Source organism: Zingiber officinale, chromosome 9A, assembly GCF_018446385.1.
Source record: "Zingiber officinale cultivar Zhangliang chromosome 9A, Zo_v1.1, whole genome shotgun sequence".
NCBI classification, from domain to species: domain Eukaryota; kingdom Viridiplantae; phylum Streptophyta; class Magnoliopsida; order Zingiberales; family Zingiberaceae; genus Zingiber; species Zingiber officinale.
In genome coordinates this window covers 126,672,019-126,698,026 of record NC_056002.1, presented here as the reverse complement: position 1 = coordinate 126,698,026, position 26,008 = coordinate 126,672,019, and the positions used below count along the sequence as shown (strand labels likewise).

The 26,008-nt window shown below is 36.5% G+C and overlaps 1 protein-coding gene across 1 annotated transcript; it reads right to left on the bottom strand.

Annotated features, from left to right (window-relative positions):
- Positions 1–5,285: 5,285 nt before the first annotated feature.
- Positions 5,286–24,065, bottom strand: LOC122019561. The gene is made up of 9 exons (XM_042577019.1): positions 23,862–24,065; positions 23,572–23,597; positions 23,208–23,283; positions 23,049–23,120; positions 22,888–22,955; positions 22,254–22,371; positions 21,994–22,150; positions 5,962–6,701; positions 5,286–5,874 (listed from the first exon to the last, which is right to left on the bottom strand). The coding sequence occupies exons 1-9, from the start codon at positions 24,063–24,065 to the stop codon at positions 5,821–5,823; spliced, it is 1,515 nt and encodes a 504-aa protein (XP_042432953.1). The 3' UTR covers positions 5,286–5,820.
- Positions 24,066–26,008: the final 1,943 nt, after the last annotated feature.

Below are 26,008 nucleotides of genomic sequence, written 5' to 3'. Positions count from 1 at the left end.
TAAAAAAAATCTAATTAAATTAAGGAATAATTTTCTAAATTCATTTTTCCTAATCATATTTGAAAATAATTTCTAAAATTGAATTTTCTAATAAATTAGGAAATATTTTTAAAATTGAATTTCCTAACAAATTAGGAAATATTTTCAAAAGTGAAAATCTTTTATATCAGATTAGGAAACAATTTCCTTATTTGAAATTTTCTAAAATTTTCAAAAATTACTTTAAACCTATGACACGTTAAACATAGATCTATGATCTATGTCAAAACACACTACCACTATTGAATGTCTCTACACGTATTTTTAAAAATTTATTTCAAAAACAAGCCTTGAAAGTATAATAAGTTTCTAAATTATTAAAATGTGTGCATCACACACATATATGATACACACATGCGCAAACATGATCGTAGAACAAAATTTCATAAAGAAATTATACATACATAATGACATGTAGAGGAAACGACATCAACTAACAAACTTAATCAAATTTGCCTCTATCAATATCCAGCAAAGATATCCTCGAGACGATTTTATTAAGCCATAAGTTTGTCTTTGATTTGGTACTAGTCGAAGGAAGAAATGAAGCGATCTGAGAGAGGATACTCAGCTCATCTTTGTACCCGGCGGTGAGAGCAACCCAACGACACAAAGCGAGAGAGGGAGCAAGCAACAGGGCTATTGTCCGGAGAAGCTACTACCCATAGCTTTTAGTCGCTGTTCGGTAGCTTAATAACCAACGAGAGGCAGCAAAAAGTTGGGCCTTGAGGGCTAGCAACAAGGGCAAGCGGCTAGAAGCTTGCCAGCAGCCAGTAGGTGGCCAATGGTGGGTTAGAAGAGGTAGCAGTGGCTCATGGTAGCAAGCAAGGAGGAATTTCCTCCTTGCTGTCAAGAATCCTTTGTGGTTGCTGGATGGCTGACGATCGGTAGGAAGGCCAACAGCAGATGGCCATACTTCGATGGCTGCAGATGACACCGATTAGAGGTGGCAGCATAATGAAGGGTCCTCCTTGAGGCGGTAGCGACAAAGAGAGGGAGAGGAAGCAAAAACCTAATTCACAATTAGATTTTCTTCCAATAAATAATTAATTATCTCTTCTCCTCATGGAGTATATATATACCTCTTCACTGTAACTTGGGAAGCAAGACATCTCCCAAATCCAAAATCTAATAGCAACCCAATCCATTAGCATTAAACTTGATTCAAAATCAAACTAATTTTAGTTTATAACTAAACCAAACCAATTTCATTCATTGTTAAACCATAATGAATCAAACTTTGCCTACAATAGGCATGACCCACTATCGATTCCGTTCCAACAAATATCTTCCACATTTGCGTCTTGTCTGGTCCTACCAAGTTTAGTCTCTCTCAATCTGGGAATTCAATTTTTAAATTTATTTTAAATTTTTTTAAATATACTCGTAGTACGTGTGATCTAATAGGAAACTGTTTATGTTAGTCATCCATAATTAATCATTAATTATGGATTGATCATGAATGTCACCTAGTAGTACATTATGATCCCCGATTAACCAGAAAATCACAATTGATCCCAGAACTAAATCTGAACACTTAAGAAGCTACAATTATCAGTGTGTCTATTTCTTTCACTTATCTTATAACTACTTGGTTTAGAATATGATTTATGTGTCAGTCTCTACTAGGCTGACTACGTCACACATAGAGCAAGTAGTAGTTCCTTGTCTCGCGGATTCAAATTACTCCAACACATGTCCAAGAAGACTATTCTCTTAACATGTAATGTTTTAGCTAAATATTTACGAGTAATAATCCTGACAAGAGACCATAGGATATACATCTCCTTATAAAAGAAGTGATTAATCCTCTATGGGTTATTCAAATACTTTCGGGTATATTGATTTATACCCGATCATCCTAAACTTGCACATCTTAAGAGATGATTGTCAAGATGTCAAAGTATAAGGCTCCATAACCCAAATGACTTGAATACCTCAAGTCTAAGGAAACTTGTATTCAAACTGCAATGAAATCTTCATTGACATGTAGAGAACCACATGAAGTCTTATAGCAGGTCACATCCAATAAATTAGTTACCCTTAACCAACATCTATATGTTAATTCTCAATATCCCAATATTTTTAGTTAATGAGGAACGACTACTTGAGTAAACCAATGAACATAAAATATGTTATTCTTGCATAATTGATAATGTCCAATCTCATCAATTCATCAACTAAAGAATATTTCAATACGTACATAATTACATTTGGAGAGATATCTACCAATTGTAATCCAATCACAATTCTCTCATATTATGCATTGTATTGTGGATTTCATTAAGATCAATATCATATACATATTAAATTCACACTCAAATAAGAATTTTTTTATCCAATAAATAATACAATATATAAGGCAATTATCTTATGACATCTCTCAAATATAACATTAACTTTGATAACTGGAGAAGTGATAATAAAAAAAAGGCTCAAGCCAATGCTAGAACCACAACTACACTGCAATGTGAGCTAACTCAAGAATAATTGAATAAAGTTTGACTGTTCAATAGTGCTAAGCAACTCTAGGATAAGCTAATTGAGTTGCACGAAAGTTCAGCTCACTCACGAATTGTAAAGAAAGATATGCTACTAAGTCAACTCCAGAACATTCAAATGAAGGAGTATGAATCAACAAGTCAACTCCATAGTCGCTTCAAAGAAATCTTGAACGACATCCACACAATTGGCGAACAAATTGACAATCACAACTTGACCAGGTATAGACTTCAAGCATTTCCAAAGATTACTTTGTATGCATCAATGGTTAATACCCATAAGTATCTAAGGATCTATCAATTATAAAATTAGATGAGATTTTTTTTGTGATTTTGAACTTCAGGAACAAAGTAACATTGATCAGAAAGAAGATGGTATAGCTTTAATTGCAGGAAAATCCAAACCAAAAATCAAGCCTAAAGAATTCCGAGTCTGAATCTGAATCAACATCTAATGAAGATGACCTATCTTTGAAAGTCGTGCACTTATCAAACGAATGATTCGATGACAGAAGTTCACTCAAAAATTCATGAAAAAAAAATCTCTAAGAAAGATCTAGAAAATATTCCGTGCTTCGAATGCAAGAAGAAAGATCATTTCAAAATCAACTGTCCTCTACTAGAAGAAAAGGAGAAAGAACCTGAAAAAAGGAAGAAGAAGAAAAAAATCCTCTACTAGAAGAAAAGGAGAAAGAACTTGAAAAGAGGAAGAAGACGGAAAAAAAATCTTAAAGACAACTTTCAGATAAATCATCATTAGAATCCGAATCAAACTCATACCAAGTCAACATATTGGCATTGATGGCAATCAAAGAAGCATCAAGCTCCGAGTCCAAGTCAGATTACAATTCAACATTAGACTTGACTCAAATCAGCTACTTAGACAAGTCAACTAATGAGATAACAGATCCACTTGCAAAAAACTAATACACTACCATTTCGTATATATAACACTTGCTTTCTAAACAACCAACCATTCCTTTATCCCAGAGTTACGATGCAGCAATTAAGGTCTTTCGATGGTTAATTAAGTATTTGAAGTTCGATTCTAAACTAGGTTACATTGTAGGAATTTTCCTCCAAGAGGATGACAAACCTAAGAACGTTGGTAGTCTATATGCACCACCGTGGGAGCTTTTCGATTTATCCTGGTAACCGGTGGAAAATTTCTATGGGACTGAATCCGTCCCTTTCAAAATTAATTGATTCGAAAAAGATAGATACCTGAATTATAAAAAAAACAAAAACAAAAAAAACAGTAGTATACCTTTAAGTTACTCAACATTCATCCTAAAGCATCATGATTGTTCATGCTTTCTGAACCAATTTCCTTTCTACTGACCTGTTTCAAACGATCAGTAGTAGGTCCCCCCTCTACTAGAACATGAATTGACTGGCAACAAGTTGCTTTTTGGATTTATAGTCTGGAATTGAGTGCATATTCCGGAGATTCCACTTTCCTGGCTCTATCATTCCACATGGATCAGCTGTCTTTTAATGGCAGCATCATGTTCTCCACAGACGTCAGAGCACCATGTCAGTCCAAGATAAGTAAGTATTCAGACGAATGCACTTCGTGGACACAAGCAAACATTAGGTGTGGACAAGCACCATCCAAAGAAAGAAAGAAAGAAAGAAATTAATTAATTGTCAAATGCCAGAAATTAGAACCACATTGCACCCCTCCTTTTGTTGTTCAAGTTAAGATGACAGTCGTGCTTCAAGTTTTTCACAACTGTTGCCGAACCATTTCATTGTTTGGTGCGTTCAACTTCAAGCTTTAAGATGCAACTCACTGATGAGACACAACATGAAGCACAGAAGGAGTCCTGATTCTAAAGTTGAGAAGCACTAAAAGCTGATATCACATGTAGATGTGACATGGCATTCATTACCTTTGTCCCAACTTACTAATCTCAAATAAAACAGCTAAAAAACTTCCATCACTAATTGCTTGCCCAAGTTGTTGCTGAAGAAGTTTGGTAGGAACTCTCTTTCCTGTGTTTCATGAGAGTTCAAAAATAATTGGAATTGGAGTCCACATCTGAAAGCTACACATTGTTTGGGTCTTGCAGTAATTTGGAAGGCTAGATGCTCTGACCTCTGATAACTGAAATCCACTAATATTTGAAAGAAGCTGAAATTTAGTGCAGCATTGACAAACAGTGTTCAGGATTTATCCAAATCAGAAAAACAAAATGTACTTCACTTCCAGGATGCTACAGATTACTAGACTGAATTGCCTGTGCACTGGAATGGATTGTAAGATGATAGACATCACAAAAGACTAAAGAATTGCCTTCAGATTTCCGTCCTGTAAAATTTACCATCACAAAAGACTACATACCACAAGCACTGAAGACAACGAGATTCGCATGCCTACTGTTAGACAAATTCACAAGAGCATTCTCCATGAACAATGTCAATTTCTGCTTTCCAGCAACATCAATAACTTCTTCACTCATCATTCCCTCTGAAGTAGTGCATCTTAGTTTTCTATCTGCACAGGAAAAAATCAATTCATATTAACTCAAGCCCGGGGAGGAAACTAAATGAACTTCAATCTCCAGAGCATTGTGTAAGATTTTTGATGAGCTGAAACCTGCTTCCATACTGCATGAATCTTGTTATCTTCATATCTCTACTTGCAAGACACAATTAGAGTAGAACAAGCACACATACTATATTCTGTCATTGTTGAACTAGAACAAGTAGTATAGAACAGATTGTATAGAAGAGAAAATGAAAGAGAAGAGTGTCATTCTTGCAATCAATAGAATATATATTTTCCAAGATCCAACAGTTTCCTAGGTTTTGACTACATACAGACAGATGGTTCCAGCATATACAGAAAGATTCAATTCATTTACCACTCACAAAAATAAGAAACTATAGGAAAGATATTTGGTGTGGATCAACCCCCAGGCTATCCACTGCATACACGTCGCCTTCTACCAACTAATTCGATAGTTGCGATCGTGATTAGGGAGTAGCAACTGGTATAAACATCTGTAGTATAATCCATTGGTTGGAAAAAGGAACACTAGGGAATCTCTTATAATCCAAGAACGGATGCTCTCCAATCCGTTCTTGGACGAATTGTGTTTGCACATTAGGCGAGTCCCTCATCGCCATCATTCTTCTATGGAGAAAAGAGAATTCACAGGAGCAGAGGGGGGTGGGTGGGTTTGCTACAAACAAAGCAGACATATACATCTAAGCAAGCCAAAGCCAAGCTACGTAGGACCATTACTGACGAGCGCCGACGACTGCGATGGTTTCAGATGGAGGCGTCTTGGCCTTCGAGTTGGTAGCGTAGCTCGCCCGGTTGGCTCTGCGGGGAAGCACGAAGCATAGGCGTTAGAGGAAATGACAAAATTGGATTTTCAAAGAGGGGAGGAGGGGAAGAAAGACGGATGACCTGCGAGGAGTCGGGGGAGCAGTCGGGAGGGGACTCGAAGAGGGAGAGGGGGAAGCGCTTGTCGACGACGCCGACGTCGAAGTGGATGATGCCGGAGGTCTGGTTGTCGAGGCGGATGGCGAGGACAGGGAACCAGAGGAAGAGGTCCTGGGCGGCAACGCCGGTGAGGCCCGCGATCTGTCCGGCGGAGATGGTGCCGGCGACGCTAGCGTTGTACCGCATCTCGCTCTCGAAGTTGGCGATGCACGGAGTATCCAGACGCGCCTCGAAGCGGCCGTCGTCGTCCATGGCGAAGTCCCGCACGCCCTTGGGCAGGAGCCCGATGGGAAGCCCGTGGGAGCGCAGCGCCTCGTAGGCGCTGCTGACTTCCGTCGCTGCCGCCGGCCAGGCGAGAGCGAGCAGCCACAAGAACAACAAGAGGCGCATAATCGGAGGGTGGTGGTAGGGAAAAGAGGGGGACGAGGCCGGAGATCTGAAGAGGAGGAGGAGGAGGATAATTGGAAGGTGGTGGAGAGTAGATCGAGGGGAGGGTGTGAATGAGGAGCCCACGGGGGAACGGGGAAGGAGGGAGTTGGGTTTGGTTGTGGGTAGCTCATTTTTGTTTGTTGGTTTATGGGGAGCGATGGTGGGGCCCGGGGATGAGGAGTTGTGTGGATTGGTTGCAAAGAGGGAGCGGCAGAGCCGAACACGTGGGGTGCTGGTGATAGCCATCCACTCCGGAAATCCATTTGGACTGAATTCTATAACGAATAATAAATTAAATTAGATGCACACCTTTAATTTTTTACTAACCCACTCAAAAATTTATTTGTTAATTTACACTATATAAAATATAGATACATTAAGAGATTTTCAAAGTACATTTATTTTAATTTAAAATATTTAAAATTTACTAAGTTCATCAACTAATTAATAGATTTATATTATTCAAAAATTCAAAATTTTAAATTAAAAAAAAAAACAAAATAGTCCTAGAAATCCAAAACTGACTATGGACCAGCATTATTAGTAAATTCAAATTTTAATTTTTTTTCAATAAAAATTATAAATATTAGTTAATTAATATTATTGTGTTAATCTTATAATGAGCTTACTATAAATTCTATTGAGTCTTTATAAATTGAAAAAAATACTACTTTTAATTTATTCTATCAAATTCAAATTTGAGGATATAAATACATTAAAAAGTTTTAGGAGATATTGATTTAAAATAATTCAAAATTTTTTAATGTGACGAAACTGATTGATAAACTTAAAAAAAAACAAAAGTATTTCAAAAATACGGTAGGCAATTTAGATAATTTAAAATTTGATTGAAATGGATAATAGTGAAACTTATTCCCATAGTTCAGTAAATTACCGTAGAAATATGATATGTGATGCACTTCAATTTTAGATGCCCTACTTTGTAGCAGTGTTTAGAAAATCGGATAGGACCGGCCGATCCGATCGGTTGAACCGTGAACCAGCTCTTGGTCTAGTCCGGTCATCCATTAAAGCCGACAAAATAAAAAAATCGGTCAAAATCATTTAAAACCGATCAAAATCATTCCAAATTGATCAAAATCGTAGGTTCAATCAGGATTGAAGCATGATTTTTAATTATTGAAACATGATTTTTATAAATATATATATAACGATTGAACCATCGATTCGACCGGTTAAATCTTAAAAACCTCGACCCGATAATTTCACCAGTTCAATGACCGGTCCGATTTTCAAAACATTGCTTTGGAGGTAGAAAATACTTTCTTATTCTGCCGTATCCTTTCAACCAAGGCCAAAGTTAATGGAGTCGATTACCTACCTAAATCGACTGAAGCCAAATTAATGCAGGATGAAAAGGGTTATGACGTTTTTATTTCCTTTTCATTTCATGCAAAGTCCTTTGTTACCTCTCCTTTCCAAGGACTTTTAAAACTTTAAAGTTTCGCATCAAACCTATTAATTTATAGGCCAAAAACAGGGAATTAAAACTATGGCAAACCACGCCAACTGAGGTATCAGACAATGACATTGGAGCATAAAACACAATTTCCTACTGGCCTTCCAATCTGATAAGCAAAACTAAGCCGGGGAAATATAGTACAAAAGGAATTTCCTGATTGTTAACAGGGTGGCATGGAACAATTCTCCTGTACGCATCTTCACAACTACAAATAACACAATCATTTCAAGTCTTTTCCTGAGAGCATCCACATTGCTTTATTAATAGGATGTTATAACATCCTTATTGATGTTAAAACTAATGTAAAAAAAATGTTATAACATCCCTTCACATGAACAATGTTTAAGACATTGAACATAGACCTGACCACAGTTCAGAATTGACGATTCGACGGTTCAGAACTGTCGGTTCGACGGTTCCGGACAGGTCGACCCTTAACCTTAACCGCTCAAGACGGTTACAGTTCACGGTTCGAAACCGCCGGTTCACAGTTTGTCACGGTTCGTCACGGTTCAAGATTATTATGTTAAAAAAATTATAAATTATAAATTAAACATTACAAATTACAAATTACAAATTACAAATTACAAATTACAAATTAGAAATTAAAATTTATTGGGAAAAGAGCTTGCACTTATTTAAGTTACCTATGTATCCTTTTAGGGGAATCAAAGTCCACGTAATTCTTTTACATTTTTATCCTTTTACATTTTCACTCACTTCCATTTCATATTCCTGTTGTCTTTGTTCCTTCAGTATCAAAATCTTCAACTTCGTCATCTGAAAGTTGCATTCCTGTGATTCTTTTCTCCGCTCTGGTCAAATCGTCCAGTAATGCTTGAGCTTCCAATGAGTCGGGAGATAAAGTTGATCGTCGTTCATCTAATATGTTGCCACCGGCACTGAACGTCTGCTCCACAGCAACAGTTAACACTGGACAAACTAATATTTCTTTGGCGATCACGGAAAGAACGGGAAAGCTTTGAGCCTTCTGTAACCACCACTTTAAGATATCGAAATTCTCACTATCTGCTTCATTAAAATCAAAAGAAGTCGTAAAATAATTCTCAAATTCCTATGTTGAAGATTTTAAACATTCAACCTTAAGGATCTTAAAGTGGTGGTTACAGAAGGCTCAATAATTCTTCTTTTGATTTTAATAAAGCAGATAGTGAGAATTTCGATATCTTAAAGTGGTGGTCACAGAAGGCTCAAAGCTTTCCCGTTCTCTCCGTGATCGCCAAAGAAATATTAGTTTGTCCAGTGTTAACTGTTGCTGTGGAGCAGACGTTCAGTACCGGTAGCAACATATTAGATGAACGACGATCAACTTTATCTCCCGACTCATTGGAAGCTCAAGCATTACTGGACGATTTGACCAGAGCGGAGAAAAGAATCAAAGGAATGCAACTTTAAGATGACGAAGTTGAAGATTTTGATACTGAAGGAACAAAGACAACAGGAATAGGAAATGGAAGTGAGTGAAAATGTAAAAGGATAAAAATGTAAAAGGATAAAAATGTAAAAAGATAAAAATGTAAAAGAATTACGTGGGCTTTGATTCCCCTAAAAGGATACATAGGTAACTTAAATAAGTGCAAGCTCTTTTCCCAATAAATTTTAATTTCTAATTTGTAATTTGTAATTTGTAATTTGTAATGTTTAATTTATAATTTATAATTTTTTTAACATAATAATCTTGAACCGTGGTGAACCGTGACAAACTGTGAACCGGCGGTTTCGAACCGTGAACTATAACCGTCTTGAGCGGTTAAGGTTAAGGGTCGACCTGTCCGGAACCGTCGAACCGACAGTTCTGAACCGTCGAATCGTCAATTCCGAACAATGGTCAGGTCTATGTTCAATGTCTTAAACATTGTTCATGTGAAGGGGTGTTATAACATTTTTTTTACATTAGTTTTAACATCAATAAGGATGTTATAACATCCTATTAATAAAGCAATGTGGCTGCTCTCAGGAAAATACTTGAAATGATTGTGTTATTTGTAGTTGTGAAGATGCGTACAGGAGAATTGTTCCATGCCACCCTGTTGAAGCTTAAGGTTGAATTCTCGATATAAGCTTATAATTCTTCTCACTATAAGCTTCAACCTTAAGGATCCTCGTGGACGTTTTGTCCATTCTTTTAATAAGAGTTGTGCTTTTGTAAGTTTTAAATTACTACTAGTAGTTTGTTGTATTTCAGAAATATTAATTTGTGCTCCATATTTTACATAATATTGATTATAAATATCATATAAATAAATTCTAACATTATATATAATATTAACTGGATCAGGGGAAGAAGAATCTTTAATTGGAATTAAAGTGTCATAATATAATGTTAACATTTCTTGTAAAACTTCTAATTTAAATCTAGGATCTAAAGCGAATGCAATTAAATAAATTTCAGGAATTAAATAAAAATATTTTTCCCATTTAGTTTTCATAGCTAAGATGCAAGGAGATAAAGATTCATTATTAATATGTTCATTTAAATCTAATACTATATTAGAAATTTTTTCTAAAACTAATTGAGCAGTGGGGTAATAAACACCGGAAAGTTGTTCGGTTGTATCATTAAATACTTTTAAAATTTCACAAATACTACTAAAAATATTCCATTGTTATAAAAATAAATATATATTAGTATTAGTATTTTTTGTAAAAAATGAACATAATAATTTGTAATATTGAAATGAATCTTGTAATAATTGGAATGTTGAATTCCAACGTGTTGGTACATCACGTGAAAATTTTTTAGGTCTCATTCCATTAATTTTACAAATCTACCTCATTGTTGCATTATAGATGGATGAGACCATAAATAAGAAATTGCAATTCTAATTGGTTTAATAAATTTCTAAAAATTTTAAACCATCTTGAACACATAAATTTAAAACATCGCATACTAAACGAATATGAAAAAATAAACCGCCAATAATATGTTGACAAACAAATTTTAGATCATCTATACAAGTGGTATTGGAACTAGCATTATCTAATGATATTAAAAATATTTTATGAGTTAAGTCATATTCTTCTAAAATTAAACATAATAACTGTGCGATGTTATGAGCATTATGTGATTCATCAAAAGCTCTATAAGTTAACTATCTTTTTTGGAGGTTCCAAGAGTTATCGATCTAATGGCAAGTCACACTCATACACGAATGTGTTTGCCAATGATCACTCCAAATATCGGAACATAAAAAAACTTTATTATCTAATTTACTAAATTCATCAATTAAATTCTTTTTTCTTGTTTTACTAATTTTTTAATTGTACGAATAAGTGTAGTCCTAGGAACACGTTTAGCACATGAATTAAGAAATTTTTTACAAAAATCTTCAAATGTGCATTTAGATCCAAAACTAAAAGAAAGATGTTCTACGGAAACAAATTTAGCTAATGATTCTCTTAATTTATTATCCAAATATAAAAATAAACCAGAATCGGTACTACCGCTAGTTGAAGAAAATCTTGATAATTGTGTTTGAGAAGGTCAAGTCCATATTTCGTCGGGTGCTTCATTTCTACATGTCGTTTCAACGACCCATAGCCGTCGCCTTGGAATTTGTAGGAAGCATTGCAGTGCTTATATTTTGCACGCATTTCTCCTGCCGGAAGAGTGACCTTCTCAAAATATTTAGTGAAAATAGAAGACTTTAGAGGAGGAAGTTCCCGAACCTTAGAAGTAATTGCATCGGTACTTCCTTGTGTTTCGGGTGTCGGATTCGGAAGATGCCCGATCTCATCATCGGTGGATTGAATGTTGGGATCCTCCTCCCGCGGATTCATTATTTGCTTTCTCTTTCGAGCTCGAGATGATGCACCTCCGCGACCTCCTTCTATTGTAATTGAAAATTGGAAACGAAACCGTGTAGAGAATACGAAATTGAGATTAAGAGTAAGAGTAGAGAAGATGTGAGTGAAAATAATGAAATGAGCTCTCTATTTATAGAGTTTTGATAGTAACAGACACTAAATCATAGTCATTGATCAAAAAATGGTTAAATGATCTTAACCATTGAAAAAAATAATCCAAAATGTTGGTGCGGGAAGCATCCGACGATCGAACTCAAGTTTTGATAATGGAAAAGAGATTCAAAGTTAAGTTTAATTGTTATCTAATGTGTATGATTGAGTGTTTCAGGAAAGTCCTAGCTGCGGTTAGGCAAGTGGAAAATCCTAGGGGGTGGTAACCCTAGGTCATAGGGGGTGGTAACCCTATGCGGAAAGTCTTGGCGGGTCGAAGCTTCGGGTAAAAATCCTAGGGGGCGGTGACCCTAGGTTGAAATCCTGGTGTCGCGAACCGGGTAGAAGTCTGGACGGGTCATGGACCGGACGTCCCGCATGAAGACCGGAAGTATCGGACGATGAGCAAAAGTCCAGTTGATCTAGAGGATCGTATTGGCAACAGGTAACTCTCCTGAGAGGAGTAGGTGAGGATGCATTCCCCGGAAGAGGGAACAGTAGGCGTCGGTTCGACCTAGGGTTTTCGGTTGGGAATCTGAAGTCAGAACCGGACAGTCCGGCGACTGTCAAATATTTGTAATTATGTATTTATATGTGTACTAAATTTGCCTTGCAGGGTATGTGTGTATTTTGTAGACTAACACATTTTGCAGGGACAAAAGAGTACACTTGGCCTCGGATGAACAGTGTCTGAGGCACCTCCATGGAGCTTGGAGGCGCCTCGGGTGCAAGCCAGAAGGAGTCTGCGAAGCAGACTTGGAGGCGCCTCAGACAGAGCTAGAGCCGCCTTGGACCAAGGCTTGGAGGCGCCTTGGACGGGCATGGAGGCGCCTCTAAGTGGATCAGAGAAGAATTCTTCAGCGCCGATCCACGCATCTAACTCGGGGTACTGGAGGCGCCTTGGATGGTGTTGGAGGCGCCTCCAGCATTGTATAAAAGAGGGGTTCGAGCAGCTCCTTCTTCAACAAGTTCAAACGCGATCTTTCATCAACGTGCTGCTCTAAAAAACGCCCTGAAGTGCTGTTGTAAGTCCCCGACGACCCGAAGCTCCGAGATTCCGATTATTGTCGTCGGTATAAATTTTTATTATTGCACCTATTGTAATACGTATTTGTAAACGTTTTGCGTGATACAGTTGTTGCCCACAGTAAGCGATCAACGATCGCGGGCCTTGGAGTAGGAGTCACCCTAGGCTTCGAACCAAGTAAATTCTTGGTTTGTTCTGTGTGATTGTTCTTTTGTTCTTTTATTTCCGCTGCTTAAACTCTCGAACGATTTCCGAATACGAAACGAGTGAAAGCCATGAGCACTATTCACCCCCCCTCTAGTGCATCTCGATCCAATAATTGGTATCAGAGCGGGGTCGCTTCGATTTGGTGCAACAACCAGTCAAGCAAATTTTTCGTGGTGTTTTTAAATTTTCGGAGTCGATCGGAATTAGTATAATTGCTATATTCTGATCTAGTTTTTTTTTTATTCGAATCGATTTTTGCTCGAAGTTGGTGCAACACCACTCGAGTTCATTCTTTTTCTATTTCATACCGCACTGCTAATTCAGGACCAAGTCCTGGGACATTTTTTTATTTTTTTCTTCGTGCTAGATTTTAATGTCTTTCCAAGAAGGTCCTAGCACTACTCGACCCCTGCTCTTCTCCGGAAATGATTTCGGAGTTGGGATTTTCAGGCCGCGAAAACCGTTTTTTCGCGTCGCGGAAACCCCGAAACCCCCGTCACCGGATCCGTGCGAAGGATAAAATTTCGAAAAACCTTTGAGTATGAGTTTACTAACTCTAGATCTACATTAGAGTTCTAGATGGTTAAGAGTTTTTACCCTTGATACGCGCCCTTCACGAATCCCGCTCGTCCAAGGTGCCGGATCTCAAGATTGTCAAAGTAGACAATCCTCTACACGTATCCACACGAACAAAAGAGGGAGAAAACCAAACTAAAGTGTGCTAGCACCTTAGTAGGGTTCGGCCAAGGTAGGATGAGAGGGAGAGAAGAAAGAGCTCAAGGAGGAAGAAGATAGAATGAATGCCTTAAATGAAAAAATTCATTCTCATTCATTTTGAGTGGTCGACCACAATTGTAACTCCCTTAGAATTAATGTGGCCTTACAATTAATGTGGCAGGCCACATTAAATGGAAAGGGGTTTGTAACCTCCATGATGTGGCACACACATGTGCTTGCTTTGATGAAGTGGCACATCATCATTAGTCCTCCTATTGCCAACTCACAAATGAGGTGGCAAATGGTCAAGTCAAACTTGACTTTTCATCTTCCTTCTCAAGTCAAGTCAAACTTGACCAAATCTCTCTCATGGTTGATCTAATCTAACCATTTGATTCAAACCAACTTAATATAATGAATCTAATTCATTTAATTAAATTGATTCGATGAGTCATAATCTAAATTAGACTCATTGAACACATAAATCAACTTGAGTCCAACTCAATTAGCCTAACTTGAATTACTTTTAATCCAATTTGGTTCAATATATGAACCTAATCCTCTTGGTTCATCATATGAACCTAATCTCCATCTAATTGTCCTTAGTATGTGACCCTATAGGTTCTTGTAACGTTGGCAATGCCCCTAAACCCATTTAGGAGCATAAGTAATGAGTGGTATCTAGTAACACATCATTACTACCCAAGTTACAAGAATGTTGAGATTCAACATCACCTTGTGACTACTAATTCTGACTCCTCACAATATATGACAAGTGTCCTTCTATCCTAGACATCTAGATTGATCAATGTGAGGCATAGACCGTGTCATCCTCTGACCAATCTAAATCTTGAACTCCAAGTAGACTCACTAAATCAAATGAGCTCAATATCTCATATTGACTCATTTGGGCATGGTCATGCACTTCGTGGTCTCACTCTATCAAGAATATCGATGTCGCTCCCGTCATATAGGAGGGATAGATCCCATCTACATCACTCACATCCCTCTGCATAATTCGTTACATACCCAGTAATCGCCTTTATAGTCCACCCAGTTACGGGTGACGTTTGAAGAAGCCAAAGTACGTAACTCCTTATGTAGGGATCCATGGTGACTTCATGTACAAGGACTAGTAGTCATACTAATAACCATATGAGAAAGTATATGACACTCATATAACGATCCATGATACTTTCTCATGGTGGGTCATTCAGTATACATTCTCCAATGCATACCCATGTGTCAACTTGATATCTCTATATCCATGACTTGTGAGATCAAGTCATCGAGTTGACCTACATGCTAGTCTTATTGCATTAACATTGTCACTGAATGTAAATACTCGATTAGAAATAATTAAGAGTAGTGTTCCCTATATCATCTCACTATCAATTCAACCAATCGATTGATATAGGTAAGAACCTTCTACTCAAGGACGCTATTATACTTAGTTATTTGGCACCAATAAGAGTAAGTATAATAACCAAAACAAATGTCTTTATTTATATAAGAATATGATACAATGAGTCATACAACAGTCATCAAATGATTGGCTTTAGGGCTCTAACTAACATTCGGATATTGGAAGAACCGAATGGAATACCACCTCAAGATGCAAGTCGAGATGTGGATTATTATCCAGACCGGTCTCGTGCTTCCATGCGACGACACCGGAGAACTGGTTTCCTGCATCAACTGGGACACCAGCATCATGAAAAAGGTGGAAGCTGATGCCAAAGCGACTTACATGCTACAATGCGGTTTGACAAAAGAAGAACTGAACAAAGTTGGACCATTCTCAAGTGTGAAAGAGTTGTGGAACAAACTAATCGAGCTGCACGAGGGCACCTCCGATGCTAAAGTAAGTAAGCGCGATTTAATTTTAAATAAATTATACAATATTAAAATGCAGGAAGGTGAGACGGCCAGCCAATTCCATGCGTACATCCAGGACCTCCTAAACGACCTTCATGCAATCGACCAAAGAGTAGAAAATCGTGACATAATAAGGTACGTGATTAGCTCTTTTCCGAGGAACACCTTGTGGGCATCCATGGTTGATACTTACAAGGTTTCTAAGGACCTTTCTTCAATCAATTTAGACGAACTTTTTTCTGAATTAGAATTGCATGAGCAGACTAATGCACGCCGGGTCGAGAAAGGTGTTGCTTTGGTTACAGGTACCAGCAGAACGCGCGAACCGACGTTGAGGCACAAAACAAAACCCAAGTCCAAAGATGAATCAGACGCAGAGGACGACGACGAAGTTGTTTTTGAACTGATAAAGCTCGTACGAAAGATATGCAAGTCGAAAAAGGTGACTCAAACAAACACGAAGGACAAGTCTGGAGTCACCTGTTATGGCTATAACCAGAAGGGGCACTACAAGCCAGATTGTCCAAACAAGAAGAAAAGAAGGAAGGTGTTGAAGGCGACTTGGTCTGAGTCATCAGATGAATCCGAGACTAATGAAAAAGAACCGACGAGCTTCCTCGCGTTACCAGTGCAAGCAAACATTATCGAAACCGATTCAGAAACTAATAGCGAGTCAGAAACCGAGTTCGAGCGAAACCACGGATCCGCATCCATTTCCGAAAGACCAAACCCCACTGTAAGTGCCCTACTCGCCGAAACTCATTTAGATGAATTGCAAGAATTAGTACCTTACTTGTTAAAAAAAGTTGGCTAAATCCAACGTTCGGGTCAAGTCACTCCAAAAGGAGGTAACAACCTTTAATGAAGCGACTGACTTGAGTTCTTTAACTGAGCCAGTTCAAATTGGAAACTCAACTCAAGTCGAACAACTTGATGAAGAAAACTCCAATTTGAAAACTCAAATTAAAAAACTCAATGACACGTTGGAACGGTTCACCATGAGTTCCAAGAATTTGAATATGATTCTTGGAAAATAACGAACCGTTTACAACAAGTCCGGACTTGGATTCAAAACCAAAAGTAAATATAAATCATATCTATCCTTAGTTAATAAAAATAAGAGAAACATAATTCAAGCATGGGTCCCCAAGTCAAACTTGGTTAATCAAGTTGGACTTGGGCAATATTGGGTCCCCAAGGATCATATTCATTACCTTGATAGACCATATCGAGGCTATGATCCAGGGGGAGCCAATAGAAAGACCATCTTTACCAATAGATAGAACTGATTGATGCTTGTTTATTTATTTTTTATGCATGTTTAGATTTAGGATAGTTTAAGGACCTAGGCATAATTTACCCTTATTAGTTAAATCTAGGGGTTTCAAAAAGAAGATTAAATATGTAATTTCTTTGAACGGTTCTGTCTAGAAAGTGGTGGATGTTCCCATACCCAAGAAGGCCTAGTGCCTCGCCACTAACTGGGAACCAATCTTTGAAATGCATATTTAATTGACTAATTGAAAACCTAAGTTTAACTCAAATGTAAGTTAATCCTTAAACATAGCCTAAATTAAAGATAATCATCTCACAAATCTATTTAAGATTACCTGATTGATAACTTAGAATCGGGTGAGATAGATCAAGATTGAAATTAATAATTAATTTAATTAATTCAAAATATTAACTCAATTTACTCAATTAGTTTATTTAATTCAACTTATTAATTAACTAATATTTAAAACTTATTTGATAAATCTTTTAAAAAAACCCTTTAAATTATTTGAAAAATCTTTTAAAAAATCCTTTAAAAATTATTTGAAAAATCTCTTAAAAAATCCTTTAAATTATTTGAAAAATCTTTTAAAAAATACTTTAAAAATTATTTGAAAAATCTTTTAAAAACAAATCCTTAAAATTATTTGAAAAATCTCTGAAAAATTCCTTTAAATTATTTGAAAAATCTTTTAAAAAAACCTTTAATAAATTATTTGAAAAATATTTTTAAAATACATTGAAAAATACTTCAAAATCATTTGAAAAAGTTATTTAAAATACTTTGAAAATTACTTCAAAATCATTTGAAAAGAAGTTATTTCAAAATACTTTGAAAATAATTTCACAATCATTTGAAAATTATTTGAAAATACTTTAAAAATAATTTCAAAAATTATTTGAAAATTCTTTAAAAAATTAATTTCAAAATATTTGAAAAATCCTTTAAAGAGCTCAATTTTTCATAAGACAATTATTTTCAAAAGCTTAAATAACCGGTATTGTACAAATTTAACTAAGTATCTTTTTAAAAACTGCTCTTCAAAAATTTAACTAAGTGTTTTGATATTACAAAATTAGCTAAATTATTTTTCAAAGTCAAAATAATTTTATCTTAGATGAAAGTATTTCTCAAACTTAGATTTTAAAAGAAAAAGTTATGTTTCCAAATATATGACGAATTTTCTTCTCTAACTTAGTTAAAGGTTTACAAGAAAATTAATTTTAAAAAGCTAAGTGTTTATTTCTATACTCATTTTTCTCTCTTATTTATTTTGATATATGGCAAAGGGGGAGAGTGTAAGAAAATTCAAAGGAAAGTAAAGAAAATTCAAAATAAAAAGAAAGCTTCTATTAAGGGGGGAGCTTTAGAGCTTTAATGTGCTTATATTTTATTTATGTTTGTGCTCATTTATATTTATCTTTATTACATTTTTTACTTAACTTTGAATTTCGGTTGCCATAATAAAAAATGGGGAGATTGTTGGTGCGGGAAGCATCCGACGATCGAACTCAAGTTTTGATAATGGCAAAGGGATTCAAAGTTAAGTTTAATTGTTATCTAATGTATATGATTGAGTGTTTCAGAAAAGTCCTAGCTGCGGTTAGGCAAGTGGAAAACCCTAGGGGGCGGTAACCCTAGGTCATAGGGGGTGATAACCCTATGCGGAAAGTCTTGGCGGGTCGAAGCTTCGAGCAAAAATCCTAGGGGGCGGTAACCCTAGGTTGAAATCCTGGTGTCGCGAACCGGGTAGAAGTCTGGACGGATCGTGGACCGGACGTCCAGCATGAAGATCGGAAGCATCGGACGCTGAGTAAAAGTCCAGTTGATCTGGAGGATCGTATTGACAACAGTTAACTCTCCTGAGAGGAGTAGGTGAGGACGCGTTCCCCGAAAGAGGGAACAGTAGGCGTCAGATCGACCTAGGTTTTCCGATCGGGAATCCGAAGTCAGAACCGGACAGCCCGACGACTGTCAAATATTTGTAATTATGTATTTATATGTGTACTAACTTTGTCTTGCAGGGTATGTGTGTATTTTGTAGATTAACACATTTTGCAGGGATAAAAGAATACACTTGGCTTCGGATGAACAGTGTCCGAGGCGCCTCCATGGAGCTTAGAGGCGCCTCGGGTGCAAGCCAGAAGGAGTCTGCGAAGCATACTTGGAGGCGCCTCAGACAGAGCTAGAAGCGCCTTGGACCAAGGCTTGGAGGCGCCTTGGACGGGCATGGAGGTGCCTCCAAGTGGATCAGAGAAGAAATCTTCAGCGCCGATCCACACATCTAACTCGGGGTACTGGAGGTGCCTCCAGCACTGTATAAAAGAGGGGTTCGAGCAGCTCCTTCTTCAACAAGTTCAAACGCGATCTTTCATCAACGTGCTGCTCTAAAAAACGCCTTGAATTCCTGTTACAAGTCCCCGACAACCCGAAGCTCCGAGATTCCGATTATTGCCATCGGTATAAATTTTTATTATTGCACCTATTGTAATACGTATTTGTAAACGTTTTGCGTGATACAGTTGTTGTCCACAGTAAGCGATCAACGATCGCGGGCCTTGGAGTAGGAGTCACCCTAGGCTTCGAACCAAGTAAATTCTTGGTTCGTTCTGTGTGATTGTTCTTTTGTTCTTTTATTTCCGCTGCTTAAACTCTCGAACGATTTCCGAATACGAAACAAGTGAAAGCCACGAGCGCTATTCACCCCCCTCTAGCGCATCTCAATCCAACACAAAAAGCACCCCCAACGGCTATGAACCGCCAGTACAAGCCGTTACAAAAAAAAATTATTGCGACTGAACCGGCGGGTTGAACCGCCGGTTCGTCAGTTTTGCAACAACTGAACCAGAACCGGCCCGGTAACTTGTCGGGCCGGTTCCGGTTCGACCCGGCGAACCGGATCTACAGGCAACCGACCCGTTGACCCAGTTACGGGCCCGGGCTGGGTCCAAGTCAGACCCGGACCGGGCTGGGTCCGGGCCAGACCCGACCCGGGTCTAATTGAACGTGTTGAATATGGAGACATTGAACGTGTTCAATATGGCATGGGATGGACCTGCACTGGCCCATCCCATGAGCATATTTTTTAAAAATTTTATTTATTAAAATAAATTATAAATTTTGAAATGAAAAATTAAACAAAATAGATAAATAATAAAACATGAGTATATTTTTTTATTAATAATAATTTAAATATTTTGAAAGATATTTAAAATATATTTATTTAATATGATATAATTTTAAAATGATTAAGTGGACTGTGCAACCTATATATAATGAGTATTTATGTTAAAAAAAATATGAGTGAAAGAGATATGTTGTTATAATAAATATGTGACAGTGGACATTATATTTTTTTGATAAAATGATGGATGTTATAATAATGATGCATTATGGATGCGCTAACAGCGCCGGAGTTCTTGGTTGCTTGTTACATGACCAGTAAACATTAAGGGTGTGTTTGATTCATGCGTTTTTCATTTTCATTTTCATTTTCATTTTCTGAAAAACACGTGTTTTTCAAAAAATAGAAAATGACTTTTTGTCATTTTCTATTTTTCTAAAAAACGTTAACTAATTTTTTAGAAAACAAGTATGAAAAATACAAATCAAACATCATTTTTCAGAAAAAACATATTTTCTATAAAATAAAAATAGAAAACGCACGTACCAAACGTACCCTAAACTTGTAAATGTGGTTTTGCAAGTTCAGGAGATTATATGAATCTACCAGCTTATGTTGGTGATCCATTAAGTTCACTACTAGTCTGGGAATCTGAGAAATCAGATTGGTTGCTGTTACACACTCGTGGTATAGACAGGTGATAAGATAGTCAGACAGCTGACAAGTGCAACTTTAATAACTGTCAAAGCTAAAAAGAGGTTGTTTGACTAACCACGAGGTTGTTCCGCAAACAGGAAATGGGTTTGCAGGTGTTAGTTAAAAGTGTAAAAGCAAGACATTTTTTTTTGTCTTTTTTTTTTTTACAAGAATGCAACTGGAAAGTGAACCCGCAGTTGAATCCTCTTAAATCTGGTTGAAATGTCATCTATTAGGACCCGTGCGATCGATAAGAAATGATGAATTGCTTTAAAAAACAAAATTAAACTCTTATAGCTTGATTAAGACAATCATTTTATTAAAATAAACTAAAATGCATAAATTAAAAGATGCTATCGATTTTTATTTGATTACAACTAGAAAGTTGTTAATCCAAAACGTTGAAAGTACTAATCAAATTACCTTTTCATCTTAGGCGAAGAAGCATCTTAGAAGCATTGGAAGCACACAATTAAAGTAGTAGAACAGAAAATGAACTAGTGTACAAGTGATTGTCTGAACTACTGAAACCAGGATTCTATTTACAACCTGCTAGTCGAATCTGACCATTAACATGGTAGCTCCGGGCATCTTGGTGTGGATAAAATTCTATCTACATCATAACAGCTCGCAACGACTGCTCTGGATAAAACTTATCTTGTTCGGATGCATGGAACAGCTCCGGGTGCTCGGACCGTGTTGACTAGCCTTCAAATAGGGTGCGTCGAGAAGACGCCCTATGGTACCCCCAAGGGTCCTGGCGCTCGGACTGTCCGAGCGCCTGAACTTAGTTCAGGCGCTCAGGCAGTTAACATCGTGTTGACTGTCCGATTCTCCTCTGATCCAACTCCTGTTTGCTTGGGTGATTTTAACCATCCAGAATAATGTTCACCCGAATCCATTTTCTGGCATTCTCCTCGAGAAACCTTCCGCTCTAGCTTCTCGTCCCTCGGAAATGACTCGTGCTTCCTTTTCGTCCGCTAGCGCACTCTTCCGCAACATCTCGTACCTCAAACACACCGCGCCCGTCAACTCTCTCTCTCATGTCATCATTCTCACTAACTACGTTTTTCGCTCGACTTCCTGTACTCCTAAGTTCCTACACACTTAGACACAAGGTATCAAATACACACAGAACCCAACTTAACTCGGTTGACCACATCAAAATTATCTCGGACTACCTACATCATCTTCATCATAATCATCCTTGTTCATAAACATGTGGATGAAACTGAAGTCTGATTTCCACCCTCTCTTTGAAGATGATGTCGAACCTCTACCCCTTCCTCTAGGAGCTGTTCTTTTCCGACCTCTAGCTTTATTGGTTTCTTCAGGCTCCTTCAAACAAGTAAAGGAAAGAAGAGAATCACAGTTAATAGCATACATTGATCTTTATGTTGGATAATATTTGTTGAGTGAGAATGGAGTAGGAAGAGCTTACAAAACTCTCCACAATTTCATTCCATTTCATATTTTTTTCCGTTTCCTCGCTTGAAGGAGAGTCTATTCCTTCATCCACAATATTTGTAGTAGCCGCAGACAGGGAGATTGATGCTGATCTGTAAGAACAGAATCAGAGGAAAGACAATAAGCACAAGAAAACAACCAAAAATTCAGTTGGTGAATTGCTCAACTATGCACCAAATAACTCATACAGTCAATAACGAGTAGTCAATTGCTCAGAAGTAATGGGTTATGTATGATGCATACACCTAGTAACATAATAACGAGTACTATAAAGCATTAGCATATTAACGAGTACTATAAAGCAGCATGTTACCCTGACATCAACCCTAACCTGAGTAAACTGAATGTAGGATATTGTGTATGATACAAACACAGCAGAAAAATAACTGAAACCAAATAGGAGAACTCAAGATCTAACTTATAACAAACAGATTCGCAACCATATATGTTATAACATCATAATTCAAAAATAGCACCTCTCAAAATGGTGGATTTTCATTCTTGGATCTAAAGTCATCTGCTTTAGGCTACTAGAACCCTTTCCCCTTCCTCTCCTTGTAGCCCCACCTTTTCCTTAGGAAGGAGTCCTTGAAACGGCGAGAATCTGCCTTGTCTCCTCTTCATCGCTAAAAGAATTAGCACTACTAGGAATAGTTGCATTTTTCCTTCTAGTATCCTGGATGCACCCTCGATTGAAGTTATTCATAAGAAACATTTTTTGCCACTTTGAATTTTTTCTGAATATTTGTGTTGGTTCGTGTCATTCAACCTGAAAGTTTTGTAAGTCTGTTGTCATTGTCATATTGTTCTTGTGACAAAGTGACCTCGCTTTCACTTGTTCCTGTAGCAAAGATGTTCACTAGGTAGTCACATCTATTGTGTCCATGATCTAACATCTGATAAATTCAAAACATCAGTAAAGACATGCCTGCATGCACATTCCCACTTTGACTATCAAGTCATCATCACCAACTTTTGATGCATCCGCTTCAGTAATCAGTGTGCTGTGGAATAAGATAGATTATTAAATTAAAATGTTGAACATGCTAATCAAAGTTTCAGCAGTCAAAAGGCTAGAGAAATGGAAATTCTCTCTTCAGAAATTATAGAGAAATGGAAAGTCATGCAATGCAATGTCTAAAACAGTGAATGGAAGTATCTCCATTTTCTGCACAATATATAGATATGTTCACAAACATGCATTTTTCCGGTTCCTCTCAGCTCTCTCACATCTTGTGTTGTTTGTGTTGTTAACATGGTTTAAAAAAGCCTAGGTAAATTTCTAAGGGTACCCATAGGCGGCATATGCAACCATATGCTGTTGAAAAAAAAATTACCAATTCCTATTTGGTTCATTTAAACATTTTTACACTGAACCAAATTTGCTTAAACCCAAACTAAGCTACGGATTCAAGCAATTTTTTTTAGTTACCATTGAAACCGATGATTTTGACAGTTGCATTGCATGTTTCCTGTTTTTAAACAATTCAGATTATTTGATCAATTTTCTTGATCAATAGCTATGATTAACTTACCATTATTACCCAAACTCTGTAAATAGGCCATGGTTGAAAATTCATACCGTAACGAGCAAAATTTGTTGTTCCGCCGGTAGCCTGACACTAGCAAAGTGAGCCGCTATGATTCCACGTTGACCTTTGTGGAAGCATCGTAATCCCATGGTGACCTTCATGGGGTTGTGGAGCCGCAACCCCACTCCCACATTGACCTCCACAGGATGCGGAGGCGTCACAAGCATAGGCCCCTGCGACCTCCGCGGGATCATGCCGCCCCTACAATCCCACATTTTTTTTATTTTTTAAAAAAATTATTTTTGTTTTTTTATTTTTTTTTATTTTTTTAATATTTAATTTTAATTAATATATTTTATATTTAAAAAATATCAAAACCATATCAATACGACACGATATGGTAACGAAACCATATCGTTTCCGTCATAGACGGAAACTCCAAAATGGATCAATATTTTAAACCATGAAATAGGCTACTCTATTTCATTGTTTTTACATTTACTTCTCTACTCTTGCCTCTCAATTCTGAATTCTCGATTGTTCTTCAACTTCAATTCTTCAATTCAAACAAAAGGAAGTTCATCCCGATCTCAAAAGGGCATGAAAATAATAATTTTGAATTTAGATCTTGATAATATTTAATTTACTAATGATGAACCAAAGCCATTTCAAAAAAGTCAAGACGCAAGAAAATAATAAAACTTCTAAGATTCAAGATACTCCAACTTTAAAATCATTTATTTTTATTAAACATTTTGAGAATTTTTTTTGTACGGAGAAATGCGTGTAAAATGAAAGTATTGCAAAACATCTTATAAATTTCAACCGATGGTGGTTATGGATCATTGAAGCAACACAAAGAAACAAACACAACTGAATTTGGAGTCAATTGTTCTTAAACACAATCTAGAATTTATTAATTAGTAGAGGTACTAATTCTAGTTGTAACATTAAATTAAGAGAATCATTAGTAGATTTATTTTTATCAAACATTACTCTTTTAGTTTTAAGTCTAAATGCACATCTGAGAATTTTTATCAAATATAAAAAAACACGTAACTCACTGATAAATATATTCCCCAAACCACACTTACTCGTACAATTAAAAAATTAGCAAGACACGGTAAAAAATATTTAATTGAAGAATTTAATAAATTAAATAATAGATATCTTTATGTTCTGATATTTGGAATGATCATTGACAAACTCACTCATGAGTGTGACTTGTCATTGAATTAACAACTCTTGGTCCATCCAAAAAATATTTATTAGTATATCAAGTCTTTGATAAAGCACACACAACTCATAACATATTTCAATTGATGTGTTTAATTTTAGAAGAATATAGATTAACTTCTAAAATATTTTCAATATCATTTGATAATGTTAATTCTAATACTGCAAGATGGTAGAACTTAAAATTATGTCAATTTATATTTCAATATTGGATATGTATGTTATGTTTTAAATTCATACGTCCAAGATGGATTAAAAATTTTAAAAAAATCAAATTAGACAAACTAAAATTGTTGTTTCTTATTTGTAGTCATGTCCTAAGATAATGAAATAATGGAATAGATTTTGTAAAATTAATGGAATGAGAGCTAACATTTTTCATATAATGTACCAATACATTGGAATTTAACGTATAAATTATTACAATATTCAGTTCAATATAGATAATTATTGTGTTCATTTTTTACACAAAATATTAATAATATCCATGTTTATTTTTTGATTAAACTATAAATAATATTCTTGAACCATCACGAATCATGAACCGAACCATAATCGATGGTTCCGAATCGTGAACCATAACCACCTTTAAAGGTTAATTGTCGATATTTTCTTAATCATCAAATTGGCGGTTCCAAAATGTTAAACCATTAGTTTCAAACCATGGTCGGGTCTAAACACAAAGGAATGATGTTTGTGGAAGTTGAAGTAGCATGCACTTAATACAAGGGCACTTAATACTACCTCACCAAGGAGGTAGTAGAGAAGTTGGGTCTCAAGACGGTTAATTCTAAAGAAGCTCCCATCATTTGCACTGTCTGCAACACGAATCTAAGCATTGGGATATGGCATGGTAAAAAGACCATCTCAATTATTCTCATGGATGATTATGAAATAGTTATTAGAATAGACTTCTTAGATCGAGTATTTGCCATGATTATGCCATTCTCCAACTTTATAC

What these genes read in the sequence shown, in the direction of transcription:
- LOC122019561 (XM_042577019.1), bottom strand. Translation starts at nt 24,065, where the DNA reads ATGATCCCGCGGAGGTCGCAGGGGCCTATGCTTGTGACGCCTCCGCAT. An exon ending in TTATGATGAAGATGATGTAG is followed by an intron (nt 6,702 to 21,993) that starts GTAGTCCGAGAT and finishes TATTCGTTATAG; the next exon opens with AATTCAGTCCAAATGGATTT. An exon ending in GCTCCCCCGACTCCTCGCAG is followed by an intron (nt 5,875 to 5,961) that starts GTCATCCGTCTT and finishes GCTTCCCCGCAG; the next exon opens with AGCCAACCGGGCGAGCTACG.